Source organism: Chiloscyllium punctatum, chromosome 11, assembly GCF_047496795.1.
Source record: "Chiloscyllium punctatum isolate Juve2018m chromosome 11, sChiPun1.3, whole genome shotgun sequence".
NCBI classification, from domain to species: Eukaryota; Metazoa; Chordata; class Chondrichthyes; order Orectolobiformes; family Hemiscylliidae; genus Chiloscyllium; species Chiloscyllium punctatum.
In genome coordinates, this window is record NC_092749.1 from 54,980,695 (window position 1) to 54,999,092 (window position 18,398).

General features: G+C 44.0%; 1 protein-coding gene across 1 annotated transcript in view; it reads left to right on the forward strand.

Moving 5' to 3' along the window:
- The first annotated feature begins 5,637 nt into the window (after positions 1–5,637).
- Positions 5,638–18,398, forward strand: part of marc1 (mitochondrial amidoxime reducing component 1) — a 40,002-nt gene continuing 27,241 nt past the window's right edge. The window contains exons 1-2 of the mRNA XM_072580843.1: positions 5,638–5,691; positions 6,300–6,675. Of these exons, the coding sequence (XP_072436944.1) occupies positions 6,401–6,675 (275 nt within the window). The 5' untranslated portion in view covers positions 5,638–5,691; positions 6,300–6,400. The remainder of the gene's footprint in view (positions 5,692–6,299; positions 6,676–18,398) is intronic.

Genomic DNA, 18,398 nt, shown 5'->3' on the forward strand with positions numbered 1-18,398 from the left:
CTCTGAGAGCCAGTAGTGGAAGGAATGGATGTTTGTGAATTTGCTGCCAACCAGATGGGCTGCTTTATCCTGGTTAGTGTCAAGCTCCTTGAGTGTTGTTGGAGCTGCATTCATCCTGACAAGTGGAGAATGTTCTATAGCATTCTTCACTTGTGCCTTGTACATGGTGGACAATTGCGGAGTCAGCAGGTTAGTTACTGCAGTATTCCTATCTTCTTACTGATCTTGTAGTCACAATATGTTTATGTATGCTCTGTGCAGTTGGTCAATGATAATGGCTGTTGGTAGTGGAGGATTCAGTCATTGTATTATCATTGAATGTCAAGGGCAGTTTTTAGCTTGTCTCTTGTTGGAGATAGTCTTTACCGAGCATTAGTGTGGCATGAATGTTACTTGCTGCTTTTTATCTCAAGCCTGGATATTGTCCAGATCTTGCTGCGTTACTACTTCAATGTCTGAGGAGTTGCAAGTTGTGCTGAACATTATGTAATCATCAACAAACATCCCCCACTGACCTTATGATGGAGGGTTCATTGTTGAAGATGGTTAGGCCTGGGACACTACCCTGAGGAACTCTTGCAGAGGTGTCCTGGAGCTGAGGTGACTGACCTCCAATAACCACCACCATCTTCCTATGTGCCACATTTGATTATGACAGGCAGATAATGTTTCTCTGATTTCAACTGCTTCCAGTCTTACTTGGACTCCTGATGCCATACTTGGTTGAAAATGGCCTTGAAGTTAAGGGCTTTAACTCTCATCTCACTTCTGGACTTCAGCTCTTTTGTCCATGTTTGAACCAAGGCTGTAATGAGGTACAGAGCTGAGTGGCCCTGGTGGAACCCGAACTAGGCTTCACTGAGCAAGTTATTGCTAAGCAGGAGCTGCTGGATGGTACTGTTGATGATGTCTTTATCACTTTACTGATGATTGAGAGTAGACTAATGGGGGGATAATTGGCCAGGTTAGATATATCTTGCTTTTTGTGTACAGGACATACCTGGGCAATTTTTCACATTGTTGAGGAGATGCCAATGTTATAAGTGTACAGGAAGAGCTTGCCGAGGGGAGCAGCAGGTTTTGGACCATGAATCTTCAGTATTATTGCCAGAATGTTATGAGAGCCCACAGCCTTTGCAGTATCCAGTGCATCCAATCATTTTTTGATATCACCTGGATTGAATCAAATTGGCTGAAGACTGGTATCTGGTATCTGTGATACTAGGTAGTTTTATGGTAGGAGAGACGGAATAAAAGGATCCTTCTTAGGATGGCAGCCGATAACTAATGGTGTTCCACAAGGGTCGGTATTGGGACCACAACTTTTCATTTTATACATTAATGATCTTGATGAAGAAACTGAGGGCATTCTGGTTAAATTTGCAGATATTACAAAGATTGATGAAGGAACAGGTAACATTGAGGAAGCAGGGAGGCTGCAGAAGAATTTAGACAGGTTAGGAAAGTGGGCAAAAAATGTGGCAGATGGAGTACAATGTGGGATAATGTGAGCTTATGTACTTTAGTAGGAAGAATAGAGACATAGACTATTTTCTAAATAGGGACAAAGTTCAGAAATCTGGCATGTAAAGGGACTCGGGAGTCCTAGACCAGGATTCCCTTAAGATAAATTTGCAGGTTGAGTCGATAGTTAGGAAGGCAAATACAATGTTGGCATTTATTCCAAAAGGACTAGAATATAAAAGCAAGAATGTACTTCTGAGGCTTTATAAGACTTTGGTCAGATTAAATTTAGAATATTGTGAACAGTTTTGGGCCCCATACCTCAGAAAGGGTATGCTGGCCCTGGAGGGTCCAGAGGACGTTCCTGAGAATAATTCCAGGAATAAAAGGCTTAACATTACAGGAATGTTTGAGGACACTGGATATATACTTGATGGAATCTAGAAGGATGAGGGGAGTTCGAATTGAAACTTACAGAATACTGAAAGGCCTGGATAGAGTGGATTTTGGGAAGATGTTTCCATTAGCACGAGAGACTAAGACCCGAGGGCACAGCTTTAGAAAAAAGGGAAGGCCCTTTAGAACAGAGATGAGGAGAAATGTCCTCAGCCAGTGAGTGGTGAATCTGTGGAATTAATTGCCATGGAAGGCTGTGGAGTAGAAAGGAAGGAGGCTGGAAAAACACAGCAAGCCAGGCAGCATCAGGATGTGGAGAGGTTGATGTTTCGGGTGTAGCCTTTCTTCAGGACTGGGGGTGAGTGTAGGGGCTGCCGATAAAAGGGGTGGCAGGGACAGCGGGGTGAAGTAATGACAGGTGAAGACAGGCAAAAGTGAGGACTGCAGATGGTGGAGATCAGAGATTAGATTACAGTGGTGCTGGAAAAGCACAGCAGGTCAAGCAGCATCCAAGGTGCAGGAAAATCGATGTTTTGGGCAAATGCCTGATGAAGGGCTTTTGCCCAAAATGTCAATTTTCCTGCTCCTCGGATGCTGCCTGACCTGCTGTGCTTTTCCAACACCCTTCAATAGGTGAAGACAGATAGAGGGTATGACCTGGTTGGTCAATGGGAGGAATGAATCCGATTGGTGACAGACAGGAATGGGAGGGGGAGGGGCTGGGAAGAGGAGTTATTGAAATTGCAGAACTCAATGTTGAGTCCTTTGGACTGTAGGCTGCCCGGGCAGAAGATAAGATGTTGTTCCTCCAATTAGTGGTGTGGTTCGTCATGTTAATGGAAGAGGCCAAGGATGGTCATGTCGGAAAGGGATTGGGACTGGGAATTAAAATGGGCGGTGACTGGAGGTTCGGTTAGCTTCTGTGGGCCCAACTGCGATGCTCGGTGAACCATTCCCTAAGTTTACGTTTGGTTTCTGCGATGTAGAGAAGACCACATCGGGAGCACTGGATACAGTAATTTAAGTTCGAAGAAAAGCAGGTGAACCTGTCTCACCTGGAAGGACTGTTTGGGCCCCTGGATGGAGATGAGAGGGCTGGTGTACCTGCAGGTTTTGCATCTTTTTCAGTTGCAGGGGAAGGTGTCTGGGAATTTGTGGGGAGATTGGCGCAAACCAAGGACTGTCAGAGGGAACGGTCCTTGCAGAAGGCAGAGAGGTGACGACGTTCTTGGTAGTGGGGTCAATTTGGAGTTGGCAGAAATGTCTGAGAATGATGTGTTGGATGCAAAATCTGGTGGAGTGGTAGATAAGTACAAGAGGCACTCGGTCTTTATTGCGTTGGGGGGGTGTTTAGAGCAGTGGAACAGGGATTGGAGGTGGTAAGCATGTTGTTCAAAATAGGTGGACATCTCAGGTGGCTCGATGGCTCAGTGGTTAGCATTGCTGCCTCACAGCGCTAGGGACCCAGGTTCAATTCCAGCCTCGGATGACTGTATGTGTAGAGTTTGCACAATCTCCCAGTGTCTGCGTGGGTTTCCTCCGAGTGCTCCGGTTTCCTTATACAATCCAAAGATGTGCAGGTCAGGTGAATTGGCCATGCTAAATTGTGTATAGTGTTAGGTGCATTAGTTGGAGGGTTGGTGTGAACATGTTGGGTCGAATGGCCTGTTTCCACACTGCAGGAAATTAAATCTAATCTAATCTGAGATGCTCACAAGTGGAATGTCTCCTTGTCTGACCAGATGCGGCGGAGCCAGAGGAATTGGAAGAATGGGATGGAGTTCTTGCAGGATACTGGGTGGGAAGAGGTGCAATCCAGGTAGTATGAGAGTCTGTGGGTTTGTAGTAAATGTTAGTCTGGAGACTGTCGCTGGAGATGGAAATGGTGATGTCAAGAAAGGGGAGGGAGGTGTCCGACATGGACAAAGTGAATTTGTGGGCGGGGTGGAAGTTCTGGGTGAGGACAATGAAATGCTCCAGTTCAGGCCGCTGGCTGCTGTTCAGGCACTTCCCACCTACATCTGCAATCCTAACCACGCCCTCTACACCTTCAGCAACTTCCAGTTCCCCAGGCTCTAGCGCTTTATCTTCACTATGGATGTGCAGTCTTTATACACATCCATATCCCAGAAGGACGGCCTCCAGGCCCTCCACTTCTTCCTCTCCATCAGACCCATCTATTCCACCTCCACCCTCCTCCACCTCGCTGAGCTGGTCCTCACCCTCAACAAATTTTCCTTTAACTCCTTCCATTTCCTCCAAATCAAGGGGGTGGCCATGAGCACCCGGATGGGCCCTAGCTCTGCCTGCCTCTTTGTTGGCTGTATCGAACAGGCCCTCTTTACTACCTACACAGGCACCGTGCCTCAACTCTTCCACAATAATATTGATGATTGCATTGGTGTAGTATCCTGCACCCAGGCTGAACTGGAGCAGTTCATTAACTTCCACGTGGAAGGGGGCGCATGGATTGGACAAGACAAATTCACTTGCCCATCTCAGACACCTCCTTCCCCTTTCTTGACCTCACCATTTCCATCTCCAGCGACAGTCTGCAGATGGATGTTTACTCCAAATCCACAGACCCTCATAACTACCTAACCCACATCTCCTTCCACCCAGTATTCTGCAAGAACTCCATCCCATTTTCCCAATTTCTCTGCCTCCGCCGCATCTGCTCAGACAAGGAGACATTCCACTTGTGAGCATCCCAGATGTCCACCTATTTCAAGCAACATGCTTTTCCTCCCTCTGTCATCCAGCCTTCTGCTGTATGACCTCCATTCTCTGTTCCTCTGCTCTAAACACTACCCCCATGCAACAAAGACAGAGTCCCCCTTGTTCTCATCTATCACCTCACCAGTTTCTGCACCCAATGCATCATGCTCAAACACATCCGCCAACTCCAAACTGATCCCACCACCAAGAATATCTTTATCTCCCCACCTCTCTCTGCCTTCTGCAAGGACTGTTCCCTCTGACAGTCCTTGGTTTGCGCCACTCTCCCCATGAACCTCCAGATACCTTCTACTGCAACTGAAAAGGATGCAAAACTTGCCGGTGCACCAGCCCTCTCACCTACCTCCAGGGCCCCAAACAGTCACCTGCCTCTTTTCCAACCTAGTTTACTGTGTCTGGTGCTCTCGATGTGGTCTTCTCTTCATCGCAGAGAACAAACGTAAACTTAGGGAATGGTTCACCAAACATTACAGCCGGGCCCACAGAGGCTGACTTGATCTCCCAGTAACTGCCCATTTTAATTCCCACTCCTACTCCCTTTCCGACATGGCCACCCTTAGACTCCTGCATTGCCACAACAAGCCACACTGCAACTTGGAGGAACAACACCTCATCTTCTGCCTGGGCTGTCTGCAGTCCGGATGACTCAACTTTGAGTTCTGCAATTTCAAATAACATCCCTTTTCAGCCCTTCCCCCTCCCTTCCATTCCTCCCTGCCACCAACCAGATTCATTCCTCCCATTGACCAACTAGGTCGTACCCTCTACTTATCATCACTTATCCCTATTTCACCTCCCTGCCCCTGTCACCTCCTTTATCTGCAGCTCCCCCCTACACCCTCCCCCAGTCTGACGAAGTGTTACACCCGAAACGTCAACTTCTCCACCTCCTGATGCTGCCTGGCCTGCTGTGTTCCTCCAGCCTTCTGTCTGTCTACTTCGGATTCCAGCATCTGCGGATGCTGGAGAGGCAGGATCATATGACACAGAATTTATAGTAAAAGATCTTTTACTATAAATTCTGTATTCTACGATCCTGCCTCACTACCCACCTGGCGAAGGAGCAGTGCTCAGGAAGCGTACACTTCCAAGGTAACCTGTTGGACTGTAACTTCTTGAAGCACTGCAGTTTAATCAGAACTAAAGGAAAACTGAGAGTTTGGGCACCAAAGGAGTTAAAGCCTGGTCACCCTATGTCCTGCAACTCATGCGACAGATGCAATTTGACCTTTGGACACATCAGTCCTTGGTTAAAAAAACTTCCCGGATGTTAATGGAAACATTCTGGATGTTGCTGAGAAAGCTCAGGATCGGGCCAATATTGACATAGAAATGATACAAATAACCAGATTTTATTTTGCGTCACTAAAGCTAACAGTACAATTGCATGATTGTGTCATGTATTGAGACGCAAGTTTCAAGTATATTTACTGAAACTTTGTTGCAAGACACATTCCCGTTAACTTAACGGCGTGGTTTGAAATTTGTACTCTTGGTCTGCAATGACATTGGGATTTGGATCGCATTAGATCGTTGACTGGAAACAAGACCCACAAGTGTTTAATCTCACATCTGAGCTGGCTAATGTCAACAATTTAATCCAAAGGGAAACACAGTGCAAAGCAAACGGCCCCGGGACGACCAATTGTTTGTAAACCCAGCCCCCTTTTTCCTCCTTTGTTTGTGGTTGACTTTGACAGGACTCCCTTGAAGTCGGACGCCAATTTCAGGGCGAGGAAGAAAGTGGTGCCTACGGCGTTGACCTGAGTGTGACCTGGGCGTCTCCGAGTAGCTGCTGCCGATGAACCGCTTTGCCGAGGCTGGGCCACAGAGCCCAAGACGCACGATGTTGGTGCTAGCGACAGGATTTGCTGCAGCAGCCGGCCTGGGGCTCGCAGTGCTCGGGGTCAGGCGTCTCCTGCAGGCTTACTGGCAACGCTACCCTGAGCCCAAACTGGTCAAAGTGGCCGAGGTGTCCAGACTCTTCATTTACCCGGTCAAATCATGCAAAGGAATTCCGCTGACTGAGGTGGAGGTTAATCAACTGGGACTGCAGAAGGGCCCGCTAAAGGACAGGTATTCTAACAACTTCATTATCACAAACAAACATAAATTCCTTAACTTTCTATTCTCTGCTTTTTTTTCTAAAACCGTATTTTTACAATTCAGAGTCAGTGTCCTGCTATGTTTGGCCTCAGACTTACTTTCACAAGACGTGTCGTCAGCAGTCCCACGAATTCTTGTTTCTACCGAGTACAGTCAGAATATTACACAAGAACAAGCAAACGCAAGTCAGAGTACTGCTTTAATTTAGATGTTTCATAAAAAAGTATTTCTGCTAGTGTGAGATATATGGTGAGATATTTAATTACTACCCGTTTGGACACGTAGGAAACATAATTGAATACATACCAGTTTTAATAATTGTGCCTGAAAAATTGGATTATAATAATTTGGTCGTTTTTAACCGGCGCAGACTCGAAGGGTCGTTTTTTCTGTGGTTATAGACCTCAGTGACTCATACAAAAAAAACTTTTGGCTAAAAATGATTCCTTTATGCAGTACCACATTCATTTGCTTCCTGCTGCTTTTGTTCCAAGATACTTCGTGTGGTTTCACTAAAGGTGTCAGTTAATCTGACAATATTCAGTATTGTCTCGAACAATATCCTTCTCTCCAGCTACTAATTCTGGGCTTCAAACGCTCCACATTAAATATATCAAGGTCAAAGAAACTTTTGAATGAAGGGAGAGGCATAGTATCTTTGTGCAAAGGAGTAGTGTCTGAAAGGAAGACTTGTACATATATGGTAACACTTGTCCTGACTAACAAACATTTCAAAGCATTATACAGCTGATGAACTACTTTTGATGTGTAACCGATGTTGTAACGTAAGAAATGTGATGACCATTGTATGTACAGCAAGCTTTCACAAACAGCAATTTGAATAATGGCCACACAATGTGTCTCTAGAGGGTTTTGTCTGAGGAATAAGTATTGGCCAGGACACCAGGAATAACTCCTTTGCTCCTCTTTGAAATACTGCTTTCTCACATCCAATGAATTTGGCAAATGGGCCATGGTTAGTTAACATGTAGCCAAACGTTGGCACCTCCAATTGGCAGGTCTTCTTCAACACTGCATTGTATGGTGTGTGGAGTTGTGAGCAGTAAATAATAATTATCACACTCGCCTGTTGGAAGGTGGCTTTGGCATATAAAGCTGGAGAATAGGGCTCTTGTGGTGCAATGGTAGTGTCATGTGGACAATCTTATACAGCTCCAAATAGAGAGGCAGAAGAACAAATCTTGAGAGAAAACCATCGTGCAAGTGCTGTAGAGCAATGATATTACAGGACTTGAATTACTAAATTATCAATTGGGATAATGTTAGAGTATAGTGAAAGAAGTGGGTTCAAGAATTTTGCTCCCTGCAGGTAGGGTGAGCCAACTGACCACAGCACCATAGTGCAGGGAGCAATTCAAGTGAAAGGAGAGATGAGAAATGTCGTAAATAGGGTTAGTATAGTTAGCGGCATAGACAGTGTTCTCTGTGATCAGGATCAAGAGTCCTGAAGATTGTATTGCCTGCCTAGTGCTCGGGATTGGGATATCTCATATCTGGACTTCAGAGGAACCCACAGTGGGAGGGTAAAGATCCAGTGGTCATGGTCCACTTAGGTGCAACAACATAGATAAAAGTAGGGCAGAGGTTCTGCTAAGGAAGTACGAACAGCCAGGAGCTAAATTATAAAGCTGAACCAAAAAAATAATCTCTGGATTTTTACCTGAGCCACAAGTTAATTTGCACAGGGTCAATAAGATTAAGCAAGTAAATGTGTGGCTCAAAGATTGGTGTGGGAGAAATGGGTTTGAATTCATGGGACACTGGCACCAGTATGGGGGGAAAAAGGGACTTGTTCTGATGGGACAGTTTTCATCAGAACTGTGCTAGGACCAGAGTCCTAGTGATTTGCATAACTAGGGTGTAGACAGGGCTTTGAACTAAATGGAGTGAGGAAGGTTCAGTTATAGGGGAAATTAGAAAACGTGAAGTAAATAAGGAGGCAAGAGTGCAGAACTCAGGAGAAAGTATTAAAATCTCAAGCACAGACAAAAATCTGACAGACTGGGAAGGTTTACAAAGGGTTAGCTGTCAAACTTCAAGCACACTGGACAAACGAATGACAGAAGAGGGACGGTTAATACAGGATCGATGGTGTTATTTCTGAATGCACACAGTTTATGGAATGAGGTAAATGAGCTTGTGGAACAGATTGAAATTGGTGAGTATGACATGGCCAATATGGAGATGTGGCAGCAAGGGGATCAGGACTGGGAGCTGAATATTCAAGGGTGCACATCCTACCAAAAAGCTAGGCAGGTGGACAGATGGGGTGTGGTTGCCTTATTAGTAAGAAATGAAATTAAATCAAGAGTAAGGAACAAAGTAGTGTCAGATTATGTAGAATCTGTGTGGGTACAATTGAGGAACCACAAAGGTGAAAAAATGTAGTTGGAGTTGTATATAGGCCTCCAAACAGTACTCAGGAACTGGGTTGCAAGATATACCAGGAGGTAGAAAAGTTGTGTAGGAAAGGCAAAATTACAAGTGATCCTAGAGGATTTCAGTATGCAGGTGGACTGGGGAAATCAGGTTGATAGTGGATTACAAGAAAAGGAATTGTGGAGTATCTAAGAGATGGCTTTTTGGATCATCCTGTAGTGGAGCCCACAAAGGAACAGGCAATACTGGATTTAGTGTCATGCAATGAGACAGACTTGATAAGGGAGCTTAAGGTGAAGGAACCCTTAGGCAGTGATTATAATTGAATTTACTCTGCAATTTGAGAGGCAGAAGATAAAATCAGAGGTAACGGTATTAAAGCTGAATAAAGGCAACTATAGAGGCATGAGTGGGGAGCTGGGTAGAATTGACTGGGAGAGGAGCCGAGCAGAAAAGACAGTGGAACAGCAATGGCAGGAGTTTCTGGGATTAATTCAGGAGACACAGCAGAGATTCATCCTGAGGGAAAAGAAGCATGGTACAGGGAGAATGAGACAACCATGGCTGACTAGAGAAGTCGGGGGTAGCATAAAAGCAAAAGAGAAAGCATATAATGTGGTGAGGGCAGTGGGAAACCAGAGGATTGTGAAACTTACAAAGACCAACAGAGGGGGGGAAAAAATGATGGAGAAGATTAAATATGAGGGTAAGCTAGCCAGAAATATGAAGGAAGACTGTAAGAGTTTCTTTAGATATATAAAGGGCAAAACAGAAGCAAAAGTGGACATTGGGCCACTGGAAAATGATGCTGGAGAGATAGTAGTGGGGAACAAGCAAATGGCTGAGGAGCTGACTAATTACTTCACATCAGTCTTCACGGTGGAAGACATGAGAAATTTCCCAAAAATTCGAGAGAGTCGGGGGGCAGAGCTGAGGATGGTGGCCGTCACTAAGGAGAAGTTACGAGAAAACCGAATGGCTTCAATGTGGATAAATAATCTGGACCAGATGGACTACACTCCAAAGTTCTAAGGGAGATAGCTGAAGAGAGTGGAGGCATTAGTGGTGACCTTTCAGGAATCACTGAAATCGGGGAGGGTCCCAGAGGACTGGAGAATTGCTAACGTGACACCCCTGTTTAAAAAGAGAGTAAGGCAAAAGATGGAAAATTACAGACCAATTAGCCTAACCTCAGTTGTGGGTAAGATCCTGGAATCCATTGTGAAGGATGATATTTCTGAACACTTGGAAGTAACAAGCCATTTAGACTAAGGAAGGCCAATGGATGTTATCTCCTTGGACTTCAAGAACGACTTTGACAAGGTGCTCCACAGGATACTGAGTAAGATAAGGACCTATGGTGTTAGAGTATGGATAGAAGCTTGGCTGTCTGGCAGAAAACAGAGTGGGGATAAAAGGCTCCTTCTCAGGATGGCAGCCAATGACGAATAGTATTCCGCAAGGTTCAGTGTTGGGACCACAACTTTTCACTTTACTGATCTCCAGAATGCTCTCAGTTCCTTCATTTGGAAGTTCGCAGATGATATAAAGATATACAAAGAACAAAGAAAATTTACAGCCCAGGAACAGGCCCTCCAAGCCTGAGCCGATCCAAATGTACTATCTAAACCTGTCGGTCAATTTCTAAACATCTGTATCGCTCTGCTCCCCACTTACTCGTGCATCTGTCCAGACGCAGCTACCACCTTTGCTGGCAACGTATTCCAGATGCCCACCACCCTCTGTGTGAAGTACTTGCCACGTGTATCCCCCTTAAACTTTCCACCTCTCACCTTGAAAGCGTGACCTCTCGTTATGGAATCCTTCACCCTGGGAAAAAGCTTGTCTCTATCCAGCCTGTCTATACCCTTCATGATTTTGTAAACCTCGATCAGGTCCCCCTTCAATCCCTTTTTTTTCTAATGAAAATAAACTTAACCTACTCAACCTCTCTTCATAGCTAGCACCTTCCATACCAGGCAACATCCTTGTAAACCTTCTCTGCATCGTCTCCAAAGCATCCACGTCCCTTTGTTAATGTGACGACCAGAAGTGTACACAGTATTTCAAATGCGGCCGAACCAACGTCCTGTATAATTTTAATGACTTGCCAGCTCTTATAGTCAATACCCCATCCAATGAAGGCAAGCATGTTATATGCCTTCTTGACCACTCTATCCACCAGTGCAGCAATCTTCAGGGTACAATGGACCTGCACTCCCAGATCTCTCTGCCCATCAACTTTTCCCAAGGCTCTTCCATTCATTGTCTAATTCGCTCTAGAATTAGTCTTCCCTAAATGCATGACCTCACATTTGTCTGGATTGAAATCCATCTGCCACTTTTCTGCCCAACTCTCCAGTCTATCTGTATCCTCCTGTATTCTTTGACAGTCCCTTATGCTCTCTGCTACTCCACAAGGGACACGTAGCATTGAGGAAGCAGGGAGGCTGCAGAAGGATTTGGACAGGTTAGGAGAGTGGGCAAAGAAGTGACAGATGAAGTACAACATTGGAACATGTGAGGTCTTGCACTTTGGTAGGAAGAATAGAGGCATGGACTATTTTCTAAATGGAGAGAAAATTCATAAGTCTGAAGTGCAAAGAGTCTTGGGAGTTCTAGTCCAGGATTCCCTCAATGTAAACTTGCAGGTTGATTCAGTAGTTCAGAAGGCAAATGCAATGATGGCATTTATTTTGAGAGGACTTTAACATAAAATCAGGGATGTACTTCTGAGGCTCTATAAGGCTCTGGTCAGCCCATATTTGGATATTTGTGCGCCGTTTTGGGCCTCATATCTCAAGAAATATGTACTGGCCTGAAGCGTGTTCAGAGGAGGTTTACGAGACTGATCCCAGGAATGAAAAGCTTTAACATATGGGGAATGTTTGAGGACTCTGCGTCTTTCCTTGATGGTGTTTTAGAAGGATGAGGGTGAATCTAATTGAAACTTACCGAATACTGAATGGCCTGGACAAAGTGGATGTTGAGAAGATGTTTCCATTGGTAGGAGAGAGAAGGACCAGAGGGCACAGCCTTAGAGTAAGGGGAAGACCTTTTTAGAGGTAAAGATAAACCTCTTCAGCAAAAGAGTAGGGAATCTATGTAATTCACTATCACCAGAAGGCTGTGGAGGCCAAGTCATTTAGTGTATTTAAGACTGAGATAGATAAGTCTTGATTGTTAATGGGATCCAGTTACGGGGAAATTGGAGAAACTTATCAGCCATGATTGAATGGTGGAGCAGACTCGATGGGCTGCATGACCTAATTTCTGCTCTTGTCTTATTGTCTTATGGTTGGGGGAGGAATTTCTGAAACGTGTTTAGGTCGACTTTATTGACCAGCACTTTCTCCATCCAGCTAAGGAGGAGGTTTTCTTTTAAAGATTAGATTGCTTACAGTGTGGAAACAGGCCCTTCAGCCCAACAAGTCCACACCGACCTGCCGAAGTGCAACCCACCCAGACCCATTTCCCTACATTTACCCCTTCACCTGAGGGGCAATTTAGCATGGCCAATTCACCTAACCTGCACATTTTTGGACTGTGGGAGGAAACCGGAGCACCCAGAGGAAACCCATGCAGATACGGGGAGAATGTGCAAACTCCACACAGACAGTCGCCTGAGGCGGGAATTGAACCCGGGTCTCTGGCGCTGTAAGGCAGCAGTGCTAACCACTGTGCCACCGTGCCACCCACTGGTACTAGGTAATGTGCTACTTGGACCAACTGGTTGTGGAGCAACACTTGAATAAAAGTGAATTTATGTTATAAGGTTTAGGTAAGTAACAGAGGAGAGCAAGGTACAAACTAAATCAACCTATTTTGGAAGAGTGCTAATTTAAATGGCATGAGCATGGATGTAGCCAGGTAAAATGGAAACAAAGATCGACAAGCAAATCTGTCATGAACCTATGAGTCATCGTTAAACAAAGGAAGCTTTGGATAGAAACTATATTCCAAAGAAAGTGAAAGGTGGATCAACCCAACAGGGCTCCTTGGATGTCAAGTAAGGTAGAGAATGTGATAAGAAAAAGAAAAGGATGCATGATGTTTGTTGGATGAATTCTTTAAGCAAGGACATTATGCTGAGAGGGGAGTCGAAGAGAACAATAAAATTGGCAAAGAGAGAATGGACTAGCAGAAACTAACAGCAAAAAGAATTCTAACATCTTCTACCAGACCGTAAATAAGAAGAGGATGGTAAGGGATAGGGTTGGTATATTAAGGACAAACAGGATGCTGTATACTTAGAGGCATAGGTCAAAGCTTGAATACCTAATGAGCACTTTGTATCTATTTTTATGAAGGAAGAGGATGCTGACAGAATATCACTGAGTAGATCAAGATAGAAGTAATGGCCAGGTGAAAATTGACAGGCAAGGTCTATTGGAAAGGCTGCTAGTGTTTTAGAGTTGATAATTCACTTGGCCCACATGCCTTGTGGGTGTAGATATCACAAGAACTTGCCATATTATTCCACTATTCTAAAGTTGCTTGAGCAAGTAACAGAAATAACAAGCCTGAGGACTGCAAACAGTTTAGAATTTAGCAAATAAGCAAGGTATTAAGTGGGGGAAAGTGAAAAAACTTGCAAGAACCTTAAAAATGGATGGCAAAAGCTCCTGTAAGTGTTAAAAGATTAGTGAAGACAGATGTAGGATGCATATGCTCTGAAATGGGTGAATTTATAATGGAGAGCAATGAAATGGCAAAGCAATTAAGCAACAATTTTACTTTTGTCTTCACAGAAGAGGACACAAATAGCTTCTCTAGCATTTCAGGGATGTTATAGAATATTGGGAAGGAAGTGTTGGAGGAAATTAGTATCATTTTAAAAGAAAGTGGTTGAGGAATTAATGGTACTGAAACCTGATAAATCCTCTGGGTTTTATAACCTATATGGTAAGGTACTTAAGCAGCTGACTGTGGAAATAATGGGAGGATTGCTTGTCATCTTTCAAAATTCTGTAGACTCTGGAACAGTCCTGGCATATTGGAGGGCAGCAAATGTAATCCCATTATTTAAAAAAGGAGGGAGTGAGTAAATAGAATTAAGACCAGTTTGCCTATTGTAAAGAATGAGATAACAGAACGCTTAAACTCTCAACAGAATTGCAAAAAGTCAACATAGATTTATGAAAGAGAAGTCATGTTTGAAAAACCTATTGGAGTTTTTTGAGAAAGTAATTCATAGAATAGAAGATGAACGAGTGGGTATGGTGGTGTAATTGGATTTTCAGAAAGCTTTTGCTGAAGTTCCACGCTAGAGATGAATGTGCAAAATCAAAACATACAGAATTGGGAGTAAGATAATAGTACAGATTGAGAATTGGTTAGGAAGTAGGAGTAAATAGGTTTTGTTTGGAATGGAAGGTGGTGACTAGTGGGGTTCAGTGGGTATCAGTACTTGGCCCCCACCTATGCACAATATATATCAATGGTTTTGGGTGAGGGAATCGAATTTTGGATTTCCATGTTTGTTGACAACATAAATCTAGGAGGGAACGAAGGTGTGAGGTGGATGTAAAGGGCGCTGAGGGCAATTTAGGCAAGTTGGCTGAATGGATAAGTACGTGACTGTTGCAGTGCAATGTGATTATGTTCAGTTTCCCAATTTATAGGACAAGCAGAAAGGTAAGGTATGATTTAAATAGTGATAGGTTGGGACATAGATGTACACCAGTCTCTGAAAGCAAGCACACTGGTGCACCAAGCCATTAGGAAAGAAAATTATATGTTGGCCTTCATTGCAAGAGATTTTAAGTAGAGATGCAAAGAAGCCTTACCGCAGCTGAACAGAACCTTTGGACCTCACATGGAGTATGCAGTTTTGGTTTCCTTAAAGCAGAAAATATGTATTTACCATAAAGGAAGTTACAGTGAAAACTGACTCCTCAGATAGTAAGTCTGTTATATGAAAAGACTTTGGGTTGACTGGGCCTGTATTCACTGGAGCTTTAGAAGAATGAGAGGGGATCACATTGAAATATATGAAATTCTGACAGGGCTGAACCAATTGGAAGTAGGAATGGTGATTTCCCCTAATTAGATGTCCACAGCAAGGACTCTTTGACAAGCACTCATTGCCATTGTTTATAAAATGCTGAGCTGTTGCTGTTGATCATCAATTGTAGCCTTTTGAGAGAGGTGGCTACAAATGTATGGGAAGTGCATATTTCCACAGGCGCTACATCAGTCTATACAGGAAGTGTAGGATTTAGCTTACAACAGTGACTAAACTTCTCCAATGTGTTTTTTTTGTCTGTGAAATATTTTCATAAAAGAATCCTACAATCATAGAATCCCTAGAATGTGGAAGCGGTCCATCGAGTTCATGCCGACCCTCTGAAGGGCATCTCATTGAGAACCAGCCCCTACTCTATCCCTGTAACATTGCATTTCCCATGGCTTATCCACCTAACCTCTACATCCCTGGACACTATGGACAGTTTAGCATGGCCAATCTACCTAACCTGCACATCTTTGGACTGTGGGAGGAAGTCTGAACTTCTGAAGGAAACCCATGTTGACATGGGGAGAATGTGCAAACTCTACCCAGACAGTTGCCTTAGGCTAGAATTGGACCTGGTTTCCTAGCATTGTGAGGCAGTAGTGCTAACCACTGAGACACTGCTGTTTTGCGTATATTGAGGTTATAAAGTTAGCTATATAAATGGAAGTTCTTGCTTTTTACTTCAAAAATGGTTGAGGCATGCTTCTTATCTCACTTTAAGAAATAGAATGCATACAATATATGTGAAATAGCCAAACCACAATTGCTGAGTCATTGTTTAAAATGAAATCTTTAGTGAGAATTGTCTCAAATTAAGCATCTGGAAATATTAGGCATCATTGAAAAATGTATGAAAAATTCACCCAAAGTGACAGCCACTTAAATTCTGGTTAAAGATCTAGTGCTTCCAAATAAACCTGTTGGGCCATAACCTAGTGTAGTGTGATTTTTTAACTTTGTACACCCCAGTCCAACACTGGCGTCTCCAAATCATGACTTAAATTCTGAGCACTCATGTCATTTTTTTTTGGTTTGCAGTAGTTTAATTTCCTTTCCCATTGTGAATGCTTTGAAAGAAATTGTTTGTTGTTATGATCCCAGCTGATGGTAATACTGGGCAAGAGGCATTGTGAGTCAATCTACGGCATGAGGACTGCACCTCTTAAAGAAGGCGGCTCGCTACTACGTTCTCAAGGGCAGTCAGGGCAGTGGAATAAGTGCTGGCTAGCCAGCAGCATCCACATCACATGAGAGAATAAAAGTCAAATATGAGTAAAAGCTGGTCTTGTAGACTATTATTTTTGTCAGCTTGTTCTGTTCATGATTTACATAACCATGGCTGATTATCCAACAAGGTATCTTGTTCCCACTTTACTCCCATACCTTTTGATCCCTTTAGCCCTAAGGATGATATCTGACTCCTCATTGGAAGCATTCAGTGTTCTTGCCTCAACTGCTTTCTGTGGTAGAGAATTCCACAGGCTGTTAAAGAAGGAATTTCTCCTCACCTCAGTCCTGAATGGCTTATTAAATTGATCCTTAGTCCAAGACTATCCAGTCATCAAGGACATCTTCCTTGCACTTATCCTGTTTAGTCCTCTTAGAATTTTATAGGGTTCTATTAGATCGCACCCAGCCCCAGCCCCTCCACCCTAATGTTCTTCTAAACTCCAATGGGTCATGCTATCCCAGGAATAAGTCTGATAAATCTACCTTTCACTCCGTACATGTCCGGAACATCTTTCCTCATGTAAGACGACTGGAATTATGCACAGTACTCCAGGTGTAGATATTTTCTAATCAACCTGTTCAAAATTATTACTTAACTCTGGAACAGGTGGACTTGAACCCTCCTGGGTCAGAGGCAAGGACATTATCACTGCACCACCAGATCCCTCAGGACTGCCCTGTACAACTGCAGCAAGACATCCCTGCTTCTATACTCTAATCTTGTCACTATAAACCAACATACCATTTGCTTTCTTACTAACTGCTACCCCTTGCATGCTTGTTTTCAGTGACTCGTGTACAAGGACTCCATACCCCTTCCTTGACTCGAATACTATCCATAATTTCCCTTTTCAGCCATAGTTAGGCCACCTTTCTTGTTTTATGCCAGATAGGAATGAATAATTATTGTGGTTCATCAGTAGCTTCTTAAATGTTTACCTTGGCTTCTCCACTAGGAGAAAGTGAGGACTGCAGATGCTGGAGATCAGAGGGGAGACAGGCCGCCTACTTGTGGAACGTTTCAGAGCACACCTCTGGGACACCCCCATCAACCAACCCAACCGCCCTGTGGCTGAACACTTTAACTCCCCCTCCCACTCCGCCAAGGACATGCAGGTCCTTGGCCTCTTCCATCACCAGACCATGGCAACACGACGCCTGGAGGAAGAGCGCCTCATCTTCCGCCTAGGAACCGTCCAACTACAAGGGATGAATGCAGATTTTTCCAGATTCCTCATTTCCCCTCCCCCCACCTTATCTCCGTACCAACCCTCAGACTCAGCACCGCCTTGTTGACCTGCAATCTTCTTCCCAACCTCTCCGCTCCACCCCCTCTCTGGCCTAGTACCCTCACCATAACCTCCTTCCACCTATTGCATTCCCAATGCCCCTTCCCCAAGTCCCTCCTCCCTACCTTTTATCTTAGCCTGCTTGGCACACCATCCTTATTCCTGAAAAAGGGCTTATGCCCAAAACGTCAATTCTCCTGCTCCTTGGATGCTGCCTGACCTCCTGCGCTTTTCCAGCAACACATTTTTCAGCTCTTGGCTTCTCCACTGTCATCCCCTTAATTAACTTTCTCCAATTTACCATCTCCAACTCACACTTTGTATCATTGTAATTTCCTTTTTATTTACATTCAGGAAATTAAACTCAGTATATTTACGACCAATTTGGAAGTACCTTGAAAAGCAAAAAGACATATTCATCTCTTCTCTGTAATATCCTTTAACAGAATATCAATCTTGAAGTATCACTCCTGTGTTCACTTTAATATTTCTTACTGATGCTAAGCGTAGCAAGTATTTCTGTTTGGCTACTTTCTTCACATTTACCAAGTGTGATTCTCTCCATTATTGTCTCACCCCAAGATACACAGGCTAACTCAGTTACTTTTATCTGATTTTGACTACTTTGAAGCTGTTAAAACAGCTTAACCTCACCCCCCCCTCCCTCCAGCTCAGTTGGCCTGAGCTTCCACAAGCTGAAAACTGCCTTCTGCTGGAATTGATCTTTTCTTCTGAACTCAACCTTGTTGCTGACAGCC